This window comes from Cucurbita maxima, unplaced genomic scaffold (genome assembly GCF_002738345.1).
Source record: "Cucurbita maxima cultivar Rimu unplaced genomic scaffold, Cmax_1.0 Cma_Scf00001, whole genome shotgun sequence".
Taxonomy (NCBI): Eukaryota; Viridiplantae; Streptophyta; class Magnoliopsida; order Cucurbitales; family Cucurbitaceae; genus Cucurbita; species Cucurbita maxima.
In genome coordinates, this window is record NW_019272017.1 from 10253453 (window position 1) to 10278024 (window position 24572).

At 34.3% G+C, this 24572-nt stretch overlaps 2 protein-coding genes and 1 pseudogene across 3 annotated transcripts; 2 read left to right on the forward strand and 1 right to left on the reverse strand.

Annotated features, from left to right (window-relative positions):
- LOC111487991 overlaps positions 1-24572 on the reverse strand; it is a 601695-nt pseudogene that overhangs the window by 207644 nt on the left and 369479 nt on the right.
- On the forward strand, positions 804-1450 carry LOC111490233 (transcription factor DYT1). Its single transcript, XM_023138777.1, has 2 exons — positions 804-1206; positions 1328-1450. The coding sequence occupies exons 1-2, from the start codon at positions 853-855 to the stop codon at positions 1397-1399; spliced, it is 426 nt and encodes a 141-aa protein (XP_022994545.1). The 5' UTR covers positions 804-852; the 3' UTR covers positions 1400-1450.
- Positions 7745-23920, forward strand: LOC111490100 (NADPH-dependent pterin aldehyde reductase-like). Of its 2 annotated transcripts, XM_023138591.1 has the most exons (6): positions 7745-7896; positions 7951-8134; positions 8202-8271; positions 13691-13884; positions 13958-14130; positions 23709-23920. In XM_023138591.1, exons 1-6 carry the CDS (start codon positions 7889-7891, stop codon positions 23836-23838), a joined length of 759 nt encoding a protein of 252 aa, XP_022994359.1. In that variant the 5' UTR covers positions 7745-7888; the 3' UTR covers positions 23839-23920. The 2 variants fall into 2 exon arrangements, with proteins under 2 accessions (XP_022994359.1, XP_022994368.1); XM_023138600.1 differs by having other exon boundaries at positions 7862-8134.

Sequence of the window (24572 nt, forward strand, 5' to 3'; positions counted from 1 at the left end):
GTTTGTCCTTAACTAAACCGCTTAAATGATGAGCTCAAAGCCTATGTATATACTAGAGTGGATACTAAAAGACCTCTTTCTCTTTTGTATACCATGGGAACACCTTCACAAACCAAATGGGTAATCACCATGGATACAAACAAAGATCTAGTCGTTTGAGAATCATAGAAACTTTTGAGCAACAAGAAATACTAAATTATATACTAAAACCAAACAATCCGTACCAATTGAATTTGGTTGGTTTTTTTTTTTTTTTTTTTTTTTTTTTTCTTAATCCCAAGTGTTATAATATTGTAAAAAAGAAATTATTGGAGTGGTTATGTACACGTAGTATTGTCAAAATTTGATTGAAGAAGAGTACTTGAATCATGCATTTGTAATAGAACCAAAATATTCTCTCCACAAAACTGTTTTCCCATTTACCCCGCGCCTGTCTCTTCACCAACATGAAATGAAAATCGCGCCCATCATAACATTCTAACCACCAAGATTCTGTCTCATTCAAATGTGGACTGTCCTTCCATACCTAACTTCTTCATCTTCATTCTAGAGACACCATCAACATGGCTTATGCTTCCTCTGGATCCGACGACTTACGCACCTTCGAAGAACAAGCCGATACAAGATCGATAACAAACCGACGCCGACCCACCGACGAATCCATTGAATACAAATCGAAAAACCTCCATGCAGAGAGACGACGGAGGCAGAAGCTAAGCGATAGGCTACTATTACTACGTGCCACTGTTCCAATCATCACAAATGCAACGTCCCACAACTCTCCTCATTAATTCAATTCATTTGTTACGCATCGTTTCATAACCATTTTGTTTTGTTGTCTCATAAATATAGATGAATAAAGCGACGATTATTGAGGATGCTATAACGTACATCAAGCAGCTGCAGAAGAGGGTTAATATTCTAAAAGACCAGCTTGTGGAATTGGAAGGCTCAGCGGAAAAAACTCCATGGCCAACAGTACCAACAGATAGTACAACCCCGACGCAATCGAATAAAAGTTATATTCAGGCAGACGTGAGCGTTTCTCAAATCGACGAACACAAACTATGGATTAAAATACTTTTTGAGAAGCGAAAAGGTGCATTCACTAAATTAATTCAAGCCATGAATTCTGTGGGGTTTGAGCTCACTGACACTAGTGTCACAACCGTACAAGGAGCTGTTCTTGTGACCACCCTTATCAATGTAAGTGCTTGCTTCCAACAACAATTCTTAAATTTTACAAATTTTTAAATCTTTGTGTTCTTAATTTATATGGTGGTTTGGGTGGAAGGACTAATTATGATTTGGATATTTCATTGAATAGGGAATTTTTTGTACGTCAACAGCGCAGCAAACTGAGGACTTGCTGCTGGGTATCGTTAATACATGCATTTGAGATATTGATACTCATTCAGCTAACTTTTAATATAATTTAGGATACACATATATTCAACACAATAGTTTAGCTTTTTTTTTTTTTCTTCATGGTTCTTAGCTTATTAAAACCCACTAATTATTTTCCATACAAGAATTGTCTTCTATTAAAAGCATTTTGGATTAATTTTTAATTGTCCTCTATTACTTGAATCACTGGTTTGTTGTTTGTTGTATGAATGATGTGTGTTTTGTGGCCTCTACACGTGAGAACCTTCTTTCCCAGGAAACTCTTCTTGGAATTTGATCTAAAAACTTTGTTAAAGAACGAGATCCCTAGGTCTAAATTATCCAAAAACCCCAAAACAATAAAAAAGAGTGTATGAAAATTCAACATGGTACGCGTGACACAAATTAATTTGTTAATTCCATGAGTGCCTTTCAATGCGTTTGAGCTTTGGGAGTATTGAAAGGTAAAAAACCTCGTCTCCTTAGCACGAACGAAAATGTCTGAAGCTAAGTTTGAGAACAACAAAGGTATGAAGGTTATGAGATGATTTGAAGTTATTTAGCTATAGTTTGGATAATGTATATGGTCCTATTCAAAATTTTATAGGCATTACTCGAGTATGAGACTTTGAAGATTTTCCTTAAATTTAGGAAACTATAATTTATGATCGAGTAGAATGGAGAATTCACAAGGACTGAAGTGTAGGAATTGTTCCCAAACCAACTAGACTTCATATCCATGATAATTGTCCTCATACTCCTACATGAATATGTTTCTGTGATTCATTTTTTCTTCCTAGCGTATCAATGCCACTCTACACCAGTATGACTAACCTCTAGTGATAAGACTTTTTAACTATGTCATAATGTTCTGAGGATCTTTCCTTACCTCCTCCCAATGTTATAAAGGGATTTGAAGTAAATAACCCTTTTTGGGATGATCATTCACTATTATTATAGAAAAAATATACAAATTGAAGTTGCATGGACAACGAGGCCAATGTTGGACACTTTAATAAGGTTTAGAGGATGTGACTTGAAGGTTAAAGTATACCAAAATTGATTAAACCATTGGTTTAGTAGGCAGAAGAAAGCAAGTCTATCTTTAAAAAAGTGAGAAAATTGGAATGAAGAACGAATTAAGTATTTGAGATTTTTTCAGCATTAATATCAAAATGTGAGGTTGATTTCAACTTATAGCCTAAGTCATGAACCCACCCGTGGATAAATGATTGAGTAGAATGGAGATAGAGCAAGCCACAAACACATGAGTTAATAAGCCAAGACTTCATACACCTTACGGTTTTTTTTTTGTGAGTGCATTAGCTCTGATCGTTAAGATGAAAGAATTTGTCTAGGTGGCGATATAATTAATATCGGAATATGATCAAGTAGGGATGAAGAACATGTATTCTTCCAGAAATAAAGGTTCCCTAGTCAAGAAGGGCAATGCTTTAGAGAATTTCTTCAAGTTCGACATGGTCGTTATGAATTTTTGTGATGTCGTTGACTCACTAGTGCCCCATATTATTCTCATGAACCAGATCTTCAAAAAGGTTTCTAAACTTGTGTTTATAGCTGTAATCATTACAGAGGCTTTAAAAAAAAAAAATTAATGAGACAACAAGATGTACCTTAAATAAGTTTTTACATTCTTATATAATATGCTTCATATCAAACGTTTTAAGTATGAACCTTGGATGAACAACGTTATTCTTTCCCAGCATCGAACTTTAAGGAATGTAGTCTAATGGGAACTTTGATAAAGTAAAAACCATGTGTAGTTGGCCTAGACCCGCATGGTGGCCAAAATTCGTAGAACTGGCACTTGCAGTAAAAACTCCAATAAGAGATTTTCAAAGTAAAAAAATTCGCTAATTACTGCCTAAATAGTAAGATGTTTGTGAGTATATGTAAAGGTTAGTAAATTGTAATAATATAAAGTAAGGTAAGTTGTAAGTAAGCTATAGAAGACTGGCTCTAGGGTACACCATCCCCATTCTGCTTTAAAAAAACCCACTTGATTGCCAAAACATCAATTAATTTAGAAAATTGAGGAATGAGAGCTCTCCATCCTTATTATAACCCACAATCGTAAGATGCAATATGATTGGGTCCTTAATAGAATGACACAAACTTTTTCGACCACTCCATTAGGTGGTGATGGATCCAAAAATTTAAGTTACTCAATATTAGAATATAGAAATTCAAGTAAATAGATCTCACAGGTTATTTCGAGATATTTTAGTAGTTTAAAAAGATAGAGATTCTCGCAATATGAGGTTCATCTTTTTCCAAGAAAATCTTCTTTTTAGAGTTCCAAGTTGATATTTTAGTGTGATCAAAGATTCTCGTTTGAAAAGTCTACTCTCCAAAACAAATACAAGGGACCCACTTATCTTGAAATTAATTTGTATGAATGATATATAAACCTAACCGAAATTCAAGTAGATTGATCTCACAGGTTATTTCGGGATATTTTAGTAGTTTAAAAAGATAGAGATTCTCGCAATATGAGGTTCATCTTTTTCCAAGAAAAACTTCTTTTTAGAGTTCCAAGTTGATACTTTAATGTCATCAAAGATTCTCGTTTGAAAAGTCTATTCGCCAAAACAAATACAAGGGGCCCACTTATCTTGAAATTAATTTGTATGAATGATATATAAACCTAACCTATATTAATATGTATCATCAATATATGATTGATATATAAACCTAATCTATTGATCATCGATCTATAATTGATATATAAACCTGTATTATGGATATATGATTGATATATAAACCTAACCTATATTAATATGTATCATCAATATATGATTGATATATAAACCTGTATTATCGATATATGATTGATATCTAAACCTAAACCATAGATACACCCCACGGAGGTTACAATTAACAAACCATTCTTCTATATTTACAAATATTTTTTTTTTATATTTTGTTTCCCATTAAAGCTTTTCTTATATAGAGAGAGATAAAAGGACATGTTTCCAAAGAATAAGTTGGAACAGTTCAATCTTCAAACTAGTAAAATTATTTCTAAAGAACAGAAGAAATAATCTATTATTGGAGATATCAAAATTTTCACTGAAACAGTGCTTTCACAGCTGCATGAAATTGAAACTCTTTATTATAATTTTCTTTTTGGAGACATTGATTTTGTTAAAAACAGTATTATTATCATAGAATAGATCTTGACAAATGTATAAATAAATTACTTTTCAAAATTCTATAAAATATAATTATTATTATCGAATAAACCTAAAAACAAAGATATTCTTTGGGTACCATACTTGTTTGGGTCCTAAAAAAGTTAGTCTTTACAAATTTAGGAATCATATTTGCATTCATATTAAAAAAACTTACTTCTATTTTTTAATTTGAATCAATTAAGTCTGACCTTCAACATCACAATAATGACTTACAGACACAAATTTAAATTTAAATTTATGAGATATAAATTTACATGTGCTAGGTTTAGACATAACATGGATGCTTTAACAAATATTGTTTTAGAACTTGAAGAGCAGAACACTCATCAATATAGCCTAATCCTCTTTTATCACCGTAAGATTTACCTACTCCAATTATTTTATCTAATTGTTGAGCACCTATATTAACTTTTTAATACACTCTTTAGCCTTACCAAGTTGTAGTATAGTAATTAATTTATTTTATTCTGAGTAATTTAATTAACTTATCTTTTTCACAACAATCATGCTAAAGAAATTTAACTTTATCAATGCATTTTTCTCATTACAATCAAATACATGTTTTTCATAATGTATATCAAATTTTACAATATTATGATCATTCTCTCTCGTTAAGAAATTTTATTTAATAAAGACTTATTTTCAATTATTGAACCCTTAGCAAACATACTTTGAATCTAATATTTCTAAATCGAGTTGCATTTCTTCAAAAACTTTAAATAATTCATCATAAGAAGGAGATTTAAAAATTACCTCGTCTTCTTCATCCTCTTTGTCACTCTGAGCCATGAGTTCATCCTCTTTGTCACTATGAGCCATGAAGCAAAAATTTGCTACTTTTTCATCACTTATAGATTGATTATCACTCCTGTTCATCCAATGCCTTCTCTAATTTAAGCTCCTCAATATTATTAACATTTTTTATTGAAATGGAAGGATCTTTACTAACATTCAACTAATCAATTAATTGCAAATAAATTTTCTTTCTAGTTTTACATAGGTATAATTTGTTCCATAAAAAATAAGGAGATCTAAAGATTGATTGTCATTCACATCAATCGTTTTTAGCACTATAGTTTTGTCATAAGCTCTAAAAATAAAGTTTATATAAAAAATCTATGAGAGCAACCTGATACCAATTGTTGGATCAATATGGCAACCTTAAAGGGGTGAATAGGGTTTCAACAATAAAATAATTTAAACGTGATTAATTTTTTTTTAATTATCAAAAACTTTTAAATAAATAGAATATGATAATTAAATCAATAAACTAGTTCAAGAAATAACAATCAACAAATATAAAAAAAAAAAAAAAAAAAAAAAAAAAAAAAAAAAAAAAAAAAAAAAAAAAAAAAAAAAAAACTTATAACATGCAATTAATTTTAATAACATTTTCGAAATTAAATAGGAAAGGGTTAGAAAATATAACAACGTAGTTGTATAGTGGTTCAGTCAAACTCGACTTACTCCAATCCCCAAGCGCCTCTTGGGAATTTCAATAAACCTTTCTCAACTCTTTCCTCGTATCAGAGCCCAACCGCTACACAACTCTTTTTACAAGTTCAAGAGCAAACTCAATCTTTTTCATGACTGAGGATCAAATCAGTACACAACTCTTTTTACGAGTTCAAGAGCAAACTCAATCATTTTCACGACTCAAGATCAAACCAGTACAATTGTTTGAATTTCGTAGAAACACACCACAACTCTCTAAAATAGTAGATTTACAATTTGATCACTCGCAACTATTTCCTCACAATACAATAAACATCTCTCTCAAAATAAGATAAAAAGAAATAAACTTAACAATGGAGGCTTTAGAAAAATTTAGATCGGAGAAACTATGGAAGTTGTGTGTCGTGTTCTTGAAAATATAAAAAAGAGATGTTTAAATAGTGAACCTGTTGTAAAAATAGGAATCTACTAAGAAGTGAACTGAAACATCGACTAAAAAATATATTTTTTTTTTAAATGTAAGGTGAAAAATTGTGGACCATATGCTTTATTTATATAAATATATATATATATATATATATATAAAAGTAATAATATAATAAAAAAATATTAACGAAAATAATGTGAGTAATAGTTTATTTTTATAATTCAAAATAATTTTATTTCAATTTTGAAGTAATTGAAAACTGCCCCATTTGTTACTGTACTAAACTTATTAAGTGTCATACTTCGATTAGTCAATGATGTTAATTTTATCATCATATCATCACGTCGAGTATCTTGTTTCGATTGAAACTTCTTCGTTTTAGCTCTGATTTGAGTGAACCAAAAAAGACGTTGAAATCGTTATTTCCAACTTTACACGGTGGACCATTCAAAATACTGATAATTATTAATAATTGAATCGAGACAAAAAAATAGATTAATTAATTTGAGATTAAGGCCAAAAAACAATAGATATATGATGAGTGTCGAAATCGAGGCAAAAAATAGATGAATGTGAGTCGAAATAAGCAAAAATATCAAGCTCACGAGTTCCCAAGCAAACAGCTCATGTGCCGAGTACAAACCACATTAGGAGGGGAAATTGTGCTCGTTGTGTGACATGTGGTGCATTTTAATCCGTCACTTGGAGCCCTAAAAAGTGTGTTTGAGTTCAAAGGCGTGTCTACTATCTTGTCCAATGTCACAATCACACTCTTGTTGTAGAGGGATAGAGATTGTGTGGTACTTATTCTAACCAAGCGAACAAGTCATTCGTACGGAAGTTGAACTTTGCAGATAACGTTGACGTATGACTGAGTCTCGGGTCACGTTTGAAAGAAATGTTTTAGAAAACGTGAGCGAAAAAATGTGCTGAAAATAATTTGAAAGAAATCGATATTATAAGCTAAAATCGAACAAGCAACAACAACTTTGATACATATAATTCAAGTGAAAGAAATTATAACTAGTCACATCTCCTATAGTATATTTTGGGACATTTTAGCGTTGGTGAGTGTAGACATGATTTCGGTGATTGGTCATATACCTCTGTATTGACACAACAATAATAGTAAAAGTTTATCTAACATGAAAGTATGTAAAATGAGTTTGAAACCGTCCTGAGGTAAAAAAGTACTCTTGAAAGCTAGCTACATCATGAGTTTTAGAATAGCTTTGAAAATTTTGTCGGTTGAAAGCTGCAGCCACACAAAGGGAAGAGTTTGTTGTCCATGTTTCTGTCCTCAATTATTGTACAAAATCAAACCTTTCTACACATAATTTAAAATGGAGAACCAAATAATTTGTACACTAAATTAGGAATTCTCTTTGGGGAAGACAAATCCATGGCTGCAACAATTTCGAACGATGAAGTACAACAAAAGAATGAATGCGAAGAAGAAGCAGAAACCAAGAAGACAGTTCTAATAACTGGGGTGACCAGAGGAATAGGACGAGCCTTGGCATTGGAGTTGGCAAAACATGGCCATCTAATTATTGGTTGCGGCCGCGACAAAACCAATTTGGATTCACTTCAGCTGCAACTCTCTAATGCTTCCCCACAAAACCATTTGCTCTTCATCGCTGATGTGGTTCGTAATGCTTTTTCCTTTACTCTGTCTTAGTGTTTATCTGTTTAATTTCCTTTTAATTTTGCAGAAGTCAGATGACAGCATCCGACAAATGGCACACACGGTCCGGGACAAACTTGGTTCTCTTGACATCATTGGTATGTTTGTGCTTCAGTGTTGTTTTTTTTTTTTTTTTTTTTTTCATTTCGAATAAAATTACGTAAACACGAAGTTTATGATATGAATAAAGAGGCATGAATCATACAATATAATTCGACCAAAATTGAAAAAAATGTTGTTGAAATTATCAAAGAAAATATTTCATACCACATCCAATAAGAACCAAGTTTCATTGTTATGAATTCTGGGTGGATCATAATTTAGAATTATAACGTTTCTTTAATATATTTTAAGGCTTATTTACATAATCGTTATTTATAATTATAAAGTATATAGTAGAGTGGCTAATTATGATCATAAAATATAGTTACAACTCTTAGAATGTCTCAGGTAAGGTTAAAATTTTTTATTTTGAAGCTATATAAAATCATGTATGTTATATTTGTAAAAGAGACTTGGAAAATGTAGTAAAAGAACATTTGTACTGGCTAAGTTTCTTTGCAATTCTAAGTAGTTTAGGTTGCATGTAGAATCATTCAAGCTCGACATATCAATCTTGTCTGTGTAGTGATTCGAATCTCAAACAAGTGTTCTTGTCTTAAGATATTTGATCAACGAGAATTAGTCAAGCTAGGCATGATCAATCTTGTTTGTGGAGTGATTCGAATCTCAAATAAGTGTTTTGCCTTATATATTCGATCAACAGGGTAATCCAAATCTTACTCCCCTTATACTTGTTAGACACACCCAAACAAGAAAGAGACCACACTTGGAAAAAATAAGTAAAACTAACTTCAATATTTCTTCAACTTGGTGTACTGTACATATGTAGAAGAAAAAAAAACTAAATAACTAAAGCTAATAACCTACACTCTAATACAAAGATTAAATAAACTAACAAATCATCCCCTTAAATCTTGTATTTCGATCTTCACATTCTTACATTCTTCAAACCAATTCTGTCTCGAGGCTCCACAATTTTTTGTCGTCCTAATGACTTCGTAAGTATATCAGCCAATTGATCCTCAGTTTTTACATGATCCACTTCAATCTCTCCTTTTTGCATACATTCACGAATGAAATGGAACCTCATGTCTATATGTTTGCTGCTATCATGATGAACTGGATTTTTCGCTAATGCTATAGCAGACTTGTTATCGATATTTAAACGAACTGGATTTACTTCCTTCCCATGCAATTCCTTCAGTAAACATCCTAACCATATTCCTTGACAAGCAGTTGACGTCGCTGCAATATACTCCGCTTCACAGGACGAAAGTGCCACCATTTTTTGTTTCTTTGAAGTCCATGTAATTGGATTGCCATATAAGAAAAACAATGTCCCAGTAGTGCTCTTTCGATCATCTATATCTCCAGCAAGATCACTATCACTATATCCGATTAAGCAATTTTCTACTTGCTTTGTCTTCACATAATGACATCCAATATCAATAGTTTCTTTCAGTACCTAAGTATCTGCTTCACAGCTGCCATATGAACCATAGCCGAAGCTTCCATATAACGACTCATAACTCCAACGGAATATGATAAGTCAGGTCGTGTGTTCACTAAATAACGAAGACTTTCGATAATGCTCTTATAAAGAGTGGAATCAACAGATGTGCAATTACTCACTTTGCTTAATTTTGTTTTCGGCTCCATAGGAACATGACAAGGATTACAATCCATCATTCCAAGTTTTGCCAAAAATTTTGCCACATAACTCGACTGAGATAACCTGATTCCATCAGCATCTTGTTTAACTTCTATTCCCAAATAATAAGATAGCAATCCTAAGTCACTCATTTCAAACAACTTCTTCATTTTGTTGCTTGAAGGTTAAAATATCATCCTTGCTTGACCCGACAATAATTAACTCATCAACATAAACTCCAACTATCTGAATTTTATTTGCCTTCCAACGTGTATACACAACATGCTCTAAAGGACACTTTTGAAATCCAAGAGACTTTAAGCAATTATCCAATTTTGCATTCTAGGCACGAGGTGCTTGACGTAAGCCATACAATGCTTTCCTGAGTCGTAAAACATTCCCTTCTCGACCTTCCACAGCAAATCCTTCTGGTAATTCTACAAAACCTCTTCCTTCAACTCACCATTAAGAAATGCTGACTTGACATCCATATGATGAATCTCCCAACTCTCCTGCGCTGCTATAACAATCAAGACTCGCACGGTTTCAAGTCTTGCAACAGGTGCAAATACCTCATCAAAATCCACTCCATATTTCTGGACAAAACCCTTTGTGACTAAATGGACTTTATATCTCACGATCTCTCCATCCGGATTTCTCTTCAACTTATATACCCATTTCAACCTGATTGCTCGATGTCCATTTGGTAGTTTCGCGAACTCCCACGTGCCATTTTTTTTAATAACAGACAATTCTTCTAGCATTGCTTGCTGCCATTTCTCATTATCTATTGCTTCCATATATGAATTTGGCTCCTCTAGTGAAAGAAAACACATCCCAGCTTCTTCATCCAACTCAATAGAATCAGAGTAAATTTCTCTTAACTGTCGAAATTTTCTTGGACTTGATGAGATGTATGAATCGTCCCTTGGTGATGAATTGTCTCTTGGTGATAAATAATTTGCTGGGGATGAATCGTCTCCCAATAGAGTCCCTGATGATTCTCCCCGCTCTTCTAAAAAGTCCTCGTCATTCACATAGACCTGTTGATCATAATGAACAGCAAATTTACCACCTTCCTTCTTATTTTCTTCCAATTGTTGCACATCCCATTTATATTCTTCTTCTTCAAGAAATTTGACGTCTTGGCTGATAAGAAGTCTTTTCGCTTTAGGATCATACAAACGATAAGCTTTTGAACTTGCTTCATATCCCACGAAAATCATTGGCACACTTCGGTCTTGTAATTTGGTTAAATTTGGTGTTGTATTTCTTGCATACGCCACGCTTCCGAACACTCTAAAATGCTCTACATTAGGCTTTCATCCTCTCCACTTCTCATAAGGAGTTGCTTCAATTACACTCTTCGTTCGGGATCTATTAAGGATGTAGACAGTTGTCTTCACTGCTTCTGCCCAGAAATACATCGGCAAGTTTTTGCACTTCAACATGCTTCGCACCATTGCAATAACAGTTTGGTTTCGTCGTTCAACCACACCATTTTGTTGCGGAGAATAGGGTGCTATTAGATATCTTTTAATCCCACTACTCTCACAATATTCTTTGAACTCAATACTTGTAAATTCTCCACCTCTATTAGTTCTAAGCGCTTGCAATTTCTTTCGAGATTCAGTTTCAATTTTACTCTTTAAACGTTTGAATCCCAAGAATGCATCAGATTTATTTTTAAGCAATTAAATCCACATATATCTACTGAAATCATCTACCAACAACAAAAAAAATTTATTACCTCCATGAGTTGTTGGAGTAATTGGAACACACAAATCGCCATGCACCAATTGTAGAACACTAATGGCTCGAAAATTCGCTTGTTGTGGGAATGGTGTTCTTCGTTGTTTAGTGATTACACAACTATCACAAACTTGTTTGATCCTTTCAACACGCGGAATTCCTTTCACCATTTGTTTCGTAGACAGGTTTCTTAAAGCCTCAAAATTCAAATGCCCATATCTAGCATGCCACAACCAAGAATCTTTAGACAACTTACCAAGTAGACAGGTTGGTTTCGTTGTTTTTAGGCTAATTGTATATAGCCTATTTCTTGACCGCCTCACTTTTGCCAAGAACTCCCTTGCCTTTGTGAAAATAGCAAGTAAACCATGTTCGATCTCAACTTTACAGCCCTGTTCATCCAATTGTCCTAAACTTATAATGTTACTTTTAAGTTTAGGAATGAAATATACATCGGAGAGGATACAGTGTTCTCCATTTTCACATTGCAGCATCACATCTCCACGTCTTTCTATCTCTATAAGTGATCCATCTCCGAACTTCACTGTGCTGGTTACTGACTTGTTCAATTCCGAGAACCAACTTCGACACCCAGTCATATGATTGCTGGCTCCCATATCTAGGAACCAAGTGTTGCTTTTCTTCTCAAATTCTTCCGGGACAACCTTCTCTTCATAAAGAGCCATCTCCGTCAACTCTGGTGAACCGAGAGTTCGGACTTTACAAACTTGTGTTGTAAGTAAGGCTGGCTCATTCTCATCACTTTGCGTCTCAGTTAAGTGCGCATGATTCTCCCCTTTCTTCGATCTACAGTGGGATGCATAATGATGCTCCCTTTTCTTCGATCTACAGTCGGATGCATAATGACCAATTTTTTGACAATTATAACACTTCACCTTCCGACATTCTGAGGCATAGTGGCCTAGGTCTGAACAATTGTAGCATCTTACCTTGCTCTTGTCAGCCTTCTTCTCTTGATGAAACGAGTCGTTTCCACGTCCATGACCTCTCCCTCTCCAGTGACCACTGTGACCTCGCCCTCGGCTATGGCCTCCATTGTCGCTACATTTTTTCTCTTTCCATTCTCCTTGAGTCAATAAGACATGCTCAACATTCTCTTTGTTGCCACCGATCCGTTCCTCGTATGCTTTAAGACGACCGATGATTTCCTCCATGGTCATCACCTTTAAATCGACAAATTGCTCTATTGCCGATGCGATGTGAAGAAACTTAGGAGGTACTGAGCGGAGAAAATTTTTCACCAAGTATGCCTCTTTAAACATGTCTCCAAAAGTATGTATTTTATTAACAACTTCTGTCAACATTGCTGCATAACTATCAATAGTCTCAGACTCCTTCATATTCATAATTTCAAACTCAATCTTCAGAGTTTGGAGCTTTGCCTCCTTTACACGTTCAACACCGACATGAATAGTTTTTAACGTCTGTCATGCTTCTTTTGTTGTCTCTTTCTCTGCTAGCAAAAACATCTCCTCAGGGATTGCTTGATAGATAGCTGCTAAGGCTATTTGATCCTTCCTTTCATCAAGACTATCCAGAGACTCAGTTGATTCGATTGTGTCCCACACCCCTTGAGCACGCAAATACACCTTCATCTTCATAGCCCATGCTGAGTAGTTGGTTCTCGATAACGTCGGGTATTGGAGTGATACCAGACCTTCCTTTGTTGCAGACTTTGACGACTCTCCTCTCTCTCCAGTGTTGTTATTGTTTCTTGGCATGATCTTTGGCATGTAACCACGCTCTGATACCAAATGTTAGACACACCCAAACAAGAAAGAGACAACACTTAGAAAAAATAAGCAAAATCAACTTCATTATTTCTTCAACTTGCTGCACTATACATATGTATGAAGAAAAAAAAACTAAATAACTGCTAATAACCTACACTAACTTCCAGCAACAACTAACTGCTAATAACCTACACTAACCAGCGACAACTAACTTCCTTGCTATTATCACAAAATACTAAAACTCTAATACTAAGATTAAATAAACTAACAATACTGATTTCTTATTATTTTTTGCAGTGAATAATGCAGGTGTGAATACTGCGAATTTGAAGTTTTGGGAGGTTCCTGGCGAAATGTTTGATAATGTAATCGACATAAACATAAAAGGGGCCGCAAATGTGTTGCGTCACTTCATTCCTCTTATGCTTCCTAGGAATCAAGGAATTATTGTGAACATATCTTCTCTGTATGGAAGATCTGTGGGTCCCCTGGTACGCATATGGTGCAATCTATATTAACATAGCTCTCATCAACAACAGAAATGATTCGTTTTTAACTATCCAGGCTTCGGCTTATTGCGCTTCCAAATGGGCGATTGAAGGTTTGAGTAAATCAATTGCAAAGAAGCTACCCAATGGAATCACAATTGTAGCGTTAGATCCTGGCATTATCAATACGGACATGGCTGTTGCCTATTTTGGCGATTTGGCTTCCCAATACCAATCTCCTCAAGAATGGTATGCTTAACAATTCCTATACATTTTTAATCAACATTTAGTTAAAAGTAAATGAATATTATAACATTTAGTCTACTACTGGTAAGTTCTTAATTGTACCGTTAACTTAGAGTAGTAAAACTTCTTGAGTGTTGGACTGAGTACATAAAACTTATCTTGGATCATATTACATGATCAACCGGGAAACTTCCCTTAAAATGGTCTATAAATCACTCCCCCATGAAAGATCGACATGGTCACATAGTTGGTGCAAACTTGATCATGACATCTAGCTAGGCATCTCATCTAGGTGAGGGAAACCTGAGTCCCATCATGACATCCTATTCATGAGACATAGTGAAAGGCGTTCCCCTCAATTCGTTTGTAAACCTTTGTAAAACTTAAAGATGGAGTGTCAAGAAAGAGTTAGGGACTGATATCTTTCCTTTTTGAACTATAGCCTAAGTTATTACCTTCCAAAGTTAGTTGGAAACTCGATTCTTCACTAGAGTCGACTAAGAGGAACTTATTATTGAGTAGGACTATCGGGACATTTCCGGCCACATTTTCTTCACTAGAACCTTATACTCCCTTCAAACTAAAGGAATTAATTTGGGAGGACGACTTTGTGTGAATGTGGCTGATTTTGAATTTCAACCTTTGGTATGTAACTCAACCTAGAATGCTAAGTTTGATCCTCTTGACGACTTGATCTCGGACGAATTAGCCCTAGATTCTTTCATCATATATGCTCTTCTTAGTTTCCTAAGGCTAACGAAAACCTCGATTTTGAATAAAATGGGTTGGAAATACGAGTTTGAGTTTTACCTCCAAAGCTTACCTGATATTAAAATTCTCTAATTGGACACACCCTTAGTGTTATTGTCTTTCAAGGTTTTCTAGGAAAATGTATCTTGGAGATGTAGAAATCGGTTGGGATAAATCTTACATGACGAATTCACGTGTAGCCTCTGATTAAATTTTTCAAGCTCCTTGGGACTCCTTGAACGATGGACCAAATTAGAGAAATAGGTTTGAGGCATTTTCGACACTTCCTTCCTTACCAAACTTGTGGGTAATCTTATTTAAAAGGTACAGAAATAAGTTTGAAGTAAATAGTGGACTATAGCTCTCGAATTTGGAGAGAACCCAAGAACTTGATACCCAAAAACAAACTCTTATAACTCGCGATTGAAGGCTCGACATTGCTTGTTACTTGCTCCAAATGAATGCCCATGACTCATAATTTATAGAGGAATGATCCACCATCTTTAAAATTTCTAGAACCACCATGATTTTTCTGTCGATCTTTCTAGACTTTTTCGTTGAAAAAACTTACTCTAATCAGAGATTTACCTATTTTAGTTTTGAATTCCTCCGTTGGATGTGATAAGTTATAGATGTTCTAAATCATATCTAATTTTGTTTGGAAATTCAACGGCTGATACCATGAAGGATCTGATTCTGATTGTGTCAGTGAAAATTTCTTAATATCCTGTTTCTTTAAAACCCATGAAACTGCACCCAAACTAATGTCGATCACACAATAGTATTTTTGTAATCATCAATGTTTCATCCCCAATCATTATCATTTTAACCATGTTCTTATTGTGAATATAATGATCAATAGCTCACAATAACTCTTTTCCAGCTTCTAAATGACTTATCTTTGGTGATGTCATAAAATAGCTCAGCAAACTTTCTGAGAACATAAGATCGAGTCTAGTCGTAGTTTAATATCTCAAACTCTCAACGACCATTTCTGTAGGAGTATTTTTTTGAAACCACGACCATCCACAGTGGTATGATATTGTCCACTTAAGCCTAAGCTCTCATGGCTTTACTTTTAGTTTCTTCCAAAAAGCCTCGTACTAATGGAGATGTATTCTTTAATTATAAACTCATTATCATCTCCTTAATTACTCAACCTACTCAACCTACTAACCTGTGACTCTCTCACAATAACCTTGAACAGTGACATGAAAAGTATGCTCTTATTAGTTATCTCAAATTCTTTCTTCATGCTCTCTTTGAACTCTTCAAGCATAATGGCCTAAGTTCCCATAAAAATTAAATCATCGAAAAATTATTAAGAAATTAACTGAAACCACATTCCAGTGAGAGCAATTTTAAGGATAGAATGATTAAGAAAAGCATAAAAAGAATTCAAAATTACTACATTTACTAACAAGATGCATATTCTTTTAAAGTGGCTCAATCATAGAAACTTCATAGTTAACTGTGCTTTGCTTTGAGCAATTCGAGTCAGGTGACCGTCTTGAAATTTTATAAGATGCATGTGAGTGAGGACAAAACATACTAGAAGGACTTGTGTTGGTTTGTGAGGATAGTTTTTACTCTTAGAAGCGAAAAGTAATTAATATGACCATGTTGCAAGGGATGTAGGAGAATGTCGTTGCCATCATGTGCTAAATCTAAATTCCAAAGTCTGATTCGAATCTTAGACATGGGTCATTACAAATAGTATCAGAGCGGTACCTCTTCTAATAAGATGTGGTTCGGGATGCACCTAGGTAAAAAAGTGGTACATCAATGAATTGAGACCACATCCGATTCTGAGGATACTAAGAAATGCTTAAAAAAAAAAGGAATATTCCTACATATACCAACAAGGTGCACCTTCCTTTTCAATGACTCAATCATAAGAATTCCATAATTAAGCATGTTTTGCTTGGATTAATTCTTTGTTGAGTAACCTCTTAGAATTTTAATAACTTAGCTTAAAAGTTCCTAAAATTCCTCTAAGTTAAATAATTTCTTTTGCTAAGTTAAGCTTATTAACTTATATTCTCCTCCGTAAATTTAACCCTATTCTCCTCTGTAAGCTTGACTTTACTCGAGATTCTTCACTTCAAGAAACTTTTGTTGCATGTCTGCAAATTTAACCCTATTCTCCTCCATACGCTTGACTTTGCTCGAGATTCTTCACTTCAAGCAACTTTTACATGTCTGCAAATTTAACCCTTTCTAGGGGTCTGGGTGAGAATGTCCATCTTTGCTTGGTCCCTAGTCAACTTTGTCTTCCAATTTCTTCCACTCCTCTCTTATGTGGAGAAAATTTATCATCTGACTTACATGTAGAAACTTTTGGTTGAGATGGCAAGTTTAAAGTCTCATTTTTCTTACACCCTAGTGGTCTTCATCTAGGCCTCTTTGGTTGAGATGGTAAGTCCGATGAAACACAACAACTAGTAGGTTGCACTTCGCTAATTGAGGGAACCTTTGGTTTCTTCTTGGATCTGTACTTCAGTTCCTTTTTCTCCCTACCAATTGGTTTCTTCTTCACTTTCTAATGGCCAACGCCAATGGATACTTTTGGAAGATGTTGATGGTCTTTCAATAGTATCTTATACATGTAGTTTCGCGACCATTTTACCTTCATCAACAAGGCTCCGGCTTTGTTGTATATCTTGAGTAATGGGCCGACTATCTCCATTTTGCTACCTTTTTCTGCATTTGACCAAGGCTAATAATATTGTTCTTCAACCTTGGGATGTAATACACCTTGGTCAATAGATGTTGATCGTCATTCTTACCCTAGAACAAGATATATCCTTTGCCTTGGATCGGTACAATTGATCCATCACAAAACTTCATATTTTCAATTAATTTCTCATCAAGGTTCTTGAACTTTGCTCAATCACCAGTTATGTGGTTGTTAGCTCTGTTGTTTAGGTACCACATGCTCGTCTCTACTTGGTCTTCTTCATCTATGAAGAGGTTTGTCAAAACCTTTTATTCATTGAGTATCAACAGATTGGTAATTTTCTCGGCCAACATCAATGCGGGCTCTTCATCATCCGTGAACATGAGGTTTGCCTCCTCATCGCACTCATTGTTGCGGCACTCTACCGCATAATGCCCGTATTTTTCACAAGAGTAACACTTGATCATACTCTTGTCCTTCTAAGGGATGACATTGTCATGGATTTATGAGGTATTTTCACGTTTACTGCCACATCCATGACCTATAATTTCCTTGGTATGGCTACCATGTCCTCTCATACCTGAAAAAGAAAAGACGGCTGCATTATTCTTTTTCGTCTGTGCGAGCCACTCCTCATGTGTGAGTAAGAGGTTTTTCTCCTCCTCATTGTCTTCGTAGCCATGAAGTCTCTCCTCATGGACCTTAGGACGACCAACAAACTTTTCAATCAACATGTTCTTGAGGTCGCTGAACTGCTCGATGGAGGCAACAATCTGCATGCATCTTAGGGAACAACTCGAAGGAACTTCTTAACGATGAAGATCTCATTCATGATATCGCCTAATGAATGGATGCCATTGATGATTGTCATCAATTTCATGACAAAGTCATCTATTGACTCACTGTCCTTCATGCAGATAACCTCGAGCTCACTATTCAAGGTCTGCACCTTTGCTTCCTTGACACATTCCACACCCAAATGCATTGTTTGCACTATCTCCCACGTTGTCTTTGTCGAGTCCTTCTTTGCCACCATGAGAAGAACGTCCTCTAGGACTGCTTGGTAGATGAAGGCAAGAGTCATCCTATCCTTCGCTTCTCAACATTGTCACCTGTGCCTGTAAGTTAACACGCATCTTTATCGACCATGTTTTGTAGTTACTCTATGTGAGTAACAAGTATTGGAGCGTTACACTCCCCTCTGTTTCACTCCTTATCGTTGTCACATCTCTTCTAGTGACTTTGTATGGTGTTGGCATTTGTTTCTGCATCCTAGCTCTGATACCAAAGGTTGGATATGACCCACAATCGAAATATATTGAAACAAAAAAGCAAAAAGAACTTGAAGGGGAGAGATCTTTTTGAACAAAGAAAACCTTATCACTTAGCTTTTCAATTCTGTGAAAATATCGTGCATATACTAAGTATTTATAGTGGAGAAGGCATAAAAGATTTCCTAAAACTTTCTAACAAATTCCTAAACTTTCTCCCCAAGATTAATCATTTCCCTAAACTTATTATGAACAATTATCCTAAAATTTCTCTAAATTAATAACTTACTCTAAGGGAAGCTTATAAAATAATAGACATGACTTATTTTCTTCTCCAACCTAGACATAGCTGCACAACATATATTTCTTCCTTCAAATACCCATTTAGAATTGACTTGACATCCATTTAGTACTTCTTAATTATTTTATACAACAATAGCTAGAAGAAAACAAATAGCTTACAAATGAGTCATAAGTAGGACACTTTCTTCATAATTCATAACATATTTTTTTCTTATACCCTTTGACGGGAGGTCTTACCTCATACTTCCCAACTTCATCCGTTTGCTCAAGTATTTTTATGTGCAAAATTAACTCCAAGAGCTTCTAAGTTCTTTGGTTGTTGTACTAACTGCTATATTTCATTTCTTTTTATTACATCAATCTCTTAATCTATTACAACTTTTCATTTTTCATTTTGAATGATCTCATCAAATTTATAGAATTTGCAATACAAATAAAGTAAAATCAACATGATCATCTTCTGTCATCTTTTTTAAAGCATCATAGATCTCTAGCATATTTCTCGATGACACAGGTGAGATAAAGTGTCAAAACTCAAATGTTCATGATGAAGTTTATTAGTAATGAAGTATCATTTACTAAATTTTGTGTCTGTGTTGGTAATCATATGCACCTTTTTTTATGAGAACTCCAACTTGGATCTAATCTTACACATTTTCTTTGAAGATTAAATCATGCCCTTTTGGTAGAATCTGCCCTACAATTAAAAGCTTGTGTTTGAGGTTGTAACATAACGAACTTCAGTGGCTCACTTCTCTGACTTTTTATCATGACAAGAGTATATTATTTTCCTTTCGATTTTAATCTTTTTGTTCACTAATTTTCACCTTATTATGAAGAGATTCATCCAAGAAAAGAGAAAAACATCCTTCTTTCCCATCATGTGGTTACAACAACTGCTATGTTTAAAGTGAGTGAGGAAAATAAGGTTGGATATGACCCAAGATCAAAATATTTAGAAACAAATAAAAGAATGAGGAAGAAAAACTTAAGGAGAGAGAACTTTTGGAAAACTTTAAGCATACATCTTAGTATTTATAATAGAGAACCAACAAATTTTCTAAACTTTCTAAGTTAAAACCACTATAATAGAGAATCCATCAACAAATTTCCTAAACTTTTTCTCTAAGTTAAAATAACTAACCATCTTCTAAATCCTGACTATTTTCTATATTTATTCAAGTTAATAACTATTTTTACCAAGTCAATTTTAATAACCTGGAATAAATCCCTAACTATTTTCTATATTTATTAAGTTAATAACTATTTTTAACAAGTCAGTCAATTTTAATGACTCACATTCTCTTCGCTTGACTTTGGTAGAGATTATGTTAAATATCAGATTAGGTATTTGTTTAGATTATCGTCACATTCTCTTCGCTTGACTTAGGTAGAGTCAGTCAATTTTAATGACTCACATTCTCTTCGCTTGACTTTGGTAGAGATTATGTTAAATATCAGATTAGGTATTTGTTTAGATTACCGTCACATTCTCTTCGCTTGACTTAGGTAGAGATTCTGTTAAATATCAAGTATTTATTTAGATGACGTATTTGTTTTAGATTACTGTCAGTTAGTATTTGATTAAATTTCCTTATAGTTGTTAGGATCGTATAACAACGCACACACTCGATCTAGATGAACACAAAAAATAAATTTCTTTATAGTTGTTAGGATCGCACAACAACTCACATTCGATCTAGATGAACACAAAGAAATAAGAGAGAAAATGCAAAGAGAACTCTGGATAAAAGATTTGTATTGATGAGCATGTACAAGAGACAAAGAATAGGAAGTAATCTCCAAAGTTATATGTGAGGGTATATATATGGTTCATCGGAGTATTTAGATTTAACCATCTACTATATATAGCTATTTACAGATTTAACCATCTACTATATATAGCTATTTACTATATATAGCCTTACTGGATATAGCTTCACGGGATATAACCTTCAAGCAAGATATAAATAAGAGAGCAGACTCCATAACCTAACAATTCTCCCACTTGTAGACTGATCCAGTCAACTAAGAATTTCATTCTCAAACCATCAACATATTTTGTCAACATGTTTGCTGGATTCTTTGCACTCTCTATCTTCTCCAAACACATATCACCTTCTTCTACTAACCTGCGAGTGAAATGATATCGCAGTGTTCATGTACGTTCATGTAGTGGTCACTAGGTTTCTGTTAGAGTGAGCGCACTCGAGCTCTCCTCTTCAAATATGACAACGGCAGCAAGCGTTGGTTCATCATGACTAAGATCCTTTCTCATTTTCACCCCTCTTGGTTGATGGGTGTTTGTCAGAATAATCTTCTAGTTGGACTCTATTACTATTAAGCATTTTCTAAGGCATGAGACTGATTTTGTGTTCTAATAGGAAGTCCATCAATAACACAATGTCAAAGTCATCCATCTTGACTATCACAAAGTTGGTTTGTCCCGACCATGTCCCCCACTTGATCTGAGTTTTCCTTGCAACTCCTAAGACAGGTAAAGCTGCCGAATTGATGACCTTCATTTTCCTTGTGTCTTGATGCCAAAAGATGTTCAAGCATTTTGTTTAGATTTTTGTCATAAAGTTCTGGGTAGCTCTAGGGTCGAAAATGATGTTCTAGTTCACTATGTGATTAACCCGAGCCTCTATATACATAAAACCGCGTTCCACCAGCTCCTCTATCTCTTCGACTCTCTTCTGGAGAGCGGACAAATACTTTAGTGCCCCCATGCACTTCAACATTCTCAACTAACGATGTTTCTATTTTTACTATCTCATACTCGGCTTCTGAGTTCACTGCGAGTTTTGCTTGGAAGGAGTATAATGCAACCTTTTGTGGGCATTTCAATTCTTGATGTGCCCCCTTTAACGCCCCTAATTTTCTTGTCCAAATCAGAGGCGTCACTACATGCATGACTTTAATAACATATGCAACAATTTAAATAAAAACATTTCAAATGAAAGTCATGGAGTGGTGAGTTTAGTTTAAAACAAGAAATATAAATAATATCATTAAAATAAAACTTTAATAAAATGTTTGAGTATATAAATGAAAAGCCGCTTATAAGACTACTAATTGAAAACAATGCATATTACTGTCCTAACTTAGCTTTCATAGCCACTCCAGCATCCACCTTCATCTATGCAGGACGCTTTACCTTTACCCGAAAAATAAGATAGCACATGGCTTGGGTATTTTAAGAAATACTCAATAACCTCATTGTTGGGGTTGGGTAATGAAAGCACACATGATAAAACATATCCTTTAAAACTGTAGTATGACCTTGAGCTCTTTCTAGTTCCGAGTAAGGTTGGATGTGTGATACTTCCCCACACATGGCCACACATGACCCACGTACGCGCACATGAAACCACCAAGCAGGCTCGTATACGTACCCTCTAGGTCTAGCTTGGTCGGGAAAAACACACTAACGCGTTGTCGGACACCGTAGAAAAGGAAAGACCCACATGATATCATGCAAAAATAAATATCGAAGGTATGCATTCGTACTTCAGAGCAAATATAGACTATCATAAATAGCAAGTAATAAGTAAATTATTGTTTTCATTAAGAGTTTAATACCTTGCCTACTCAATCAATTGGGAATTACAAGCCAAAAGGTAACATCAATAATGGGTGTTATTGATTTCACTAAATTAATAAAAACCATAATAAAATGTAAACTATATAACGAGAGTATGTTATAACACAAACTAATTGTTAAACACAAATGAAAATGATATTGGTGATATTGGATGGGAGGTAACTTTCAGCTACTTATTCTTATTAATCGCAATAGCAAGGTTATGTGCTAGCCTATTCTCTTCGTAGAGTACCTTTTTTCTTGTACCCTTTGACGATAGGCCTCATACTTATCTTTGTGTGCACTCATTTTACTCCAAGAGCTTTGTTGTACTAACTTCTGTATTTCATTTCTTTTTATTACATCAATCTCTTCATCTATTACAACTTTTCATTTTTATTTTGAATGATCTCATCAAGTTTATAGGATTTGCATCTACAAATGAAGTAAAATCAACACCATCCTCTTCTGTCATCTTTCTTAAAGCATCATAGATCTCTAGCATATTTCTTAATGACAGTCAAAACTCAAGTGTTCATAATGAAGTTTATTAGTAATGAAATATCATTTACTAATGTCTCAAACCTAAACGCTTCTCATAATACATTTTGACAGCACACATCTTGTTGGTAATCATATGTACCTTTGTTACGAGAACTCCAACTTGGATCTAATCTTATACATATTTTGTTTGAAGATTACATCATGCCCTTTTGGTAGAATCTGCTCAACATATATTTTTGAATTACTTCAACCGACTTTGTTTGGCTTGGTTACAAATTAGGAAAAAAACCCATTGTTAATACCCAAGAGACACCTCTAGAAGACAAATTAAACAATTACATATATAAGTATATATGTAATTGTTTAATTTGTAATTACATATACAATTACATAGACATTGATGTATGTAGAAATTATAAATTGTATCATTAATCTATCTTATTTCTAACATATTATTAATGCAAAATTAATTTCTTTGTTGTATTAGGGCTCTGAAAGCAACTTCCATGATTCTAAATATTACCACCGCTGATAATGGTGCAACTCTTATTGTTCCTGATCCGGGTGATCTGCCCAATCTTGATACAGAGAAAAGACCCGAAGTAAGTAATAATTGAATAACATGATACATTATCGGTCTCGCTTGATTTTCTTACTTTCTACTTTTCGTTTTCAAGTACTTTAAACTGTTGTAATTTTTTATTTTGACGATCTTAATGTCTCTCCATTAATCAAAAGTACTCTAAGTTTATAAAAAGAAATCAGACTTCTTGTATTATGAACAAAGATTTAGTGATCTCGTCAAGCTTGAGTAAAACTTGGGTTTGCACGGCATGAGTCTTGTACATGATGTTTTTAATTCATGTGTTTGCATCAGTCGAGTACATGATGTTTATGATTCATGTTTGAGCATAATACATGAGTGATAAGTTAAGGAACCACTACAAGGGGAGTAAGATTCGGATTACCTTGTTGATCAAATATCTTAAGGCAAGAACATTGTTTGAGATTCGAATCACTCCACAAGCAAGATCGATCATGTCTAGCTTGAATGATTCTTGTTGATCAAATATCTCAAACACTTGTTTGAGATTCGAATCACTCCACAAGCAAGATTGATCATGTCGAGCTTGAATGATTCTATATGCAACCTAAACTACATAGAATTGCAAAGAAACTTAGCTATTGGCTAAAGAAGAGCACAAATGCTTCTTTTACTACCTTTTCCAAGTCTCTTACAAATACAACATACATGGTTTCATATAGCCTCAAAATGAAACTACTAGGCATTCCAAAAATTGTAACATTCATACTTAATGGTCATAATTAATCATTATGTAATTGTAACCTA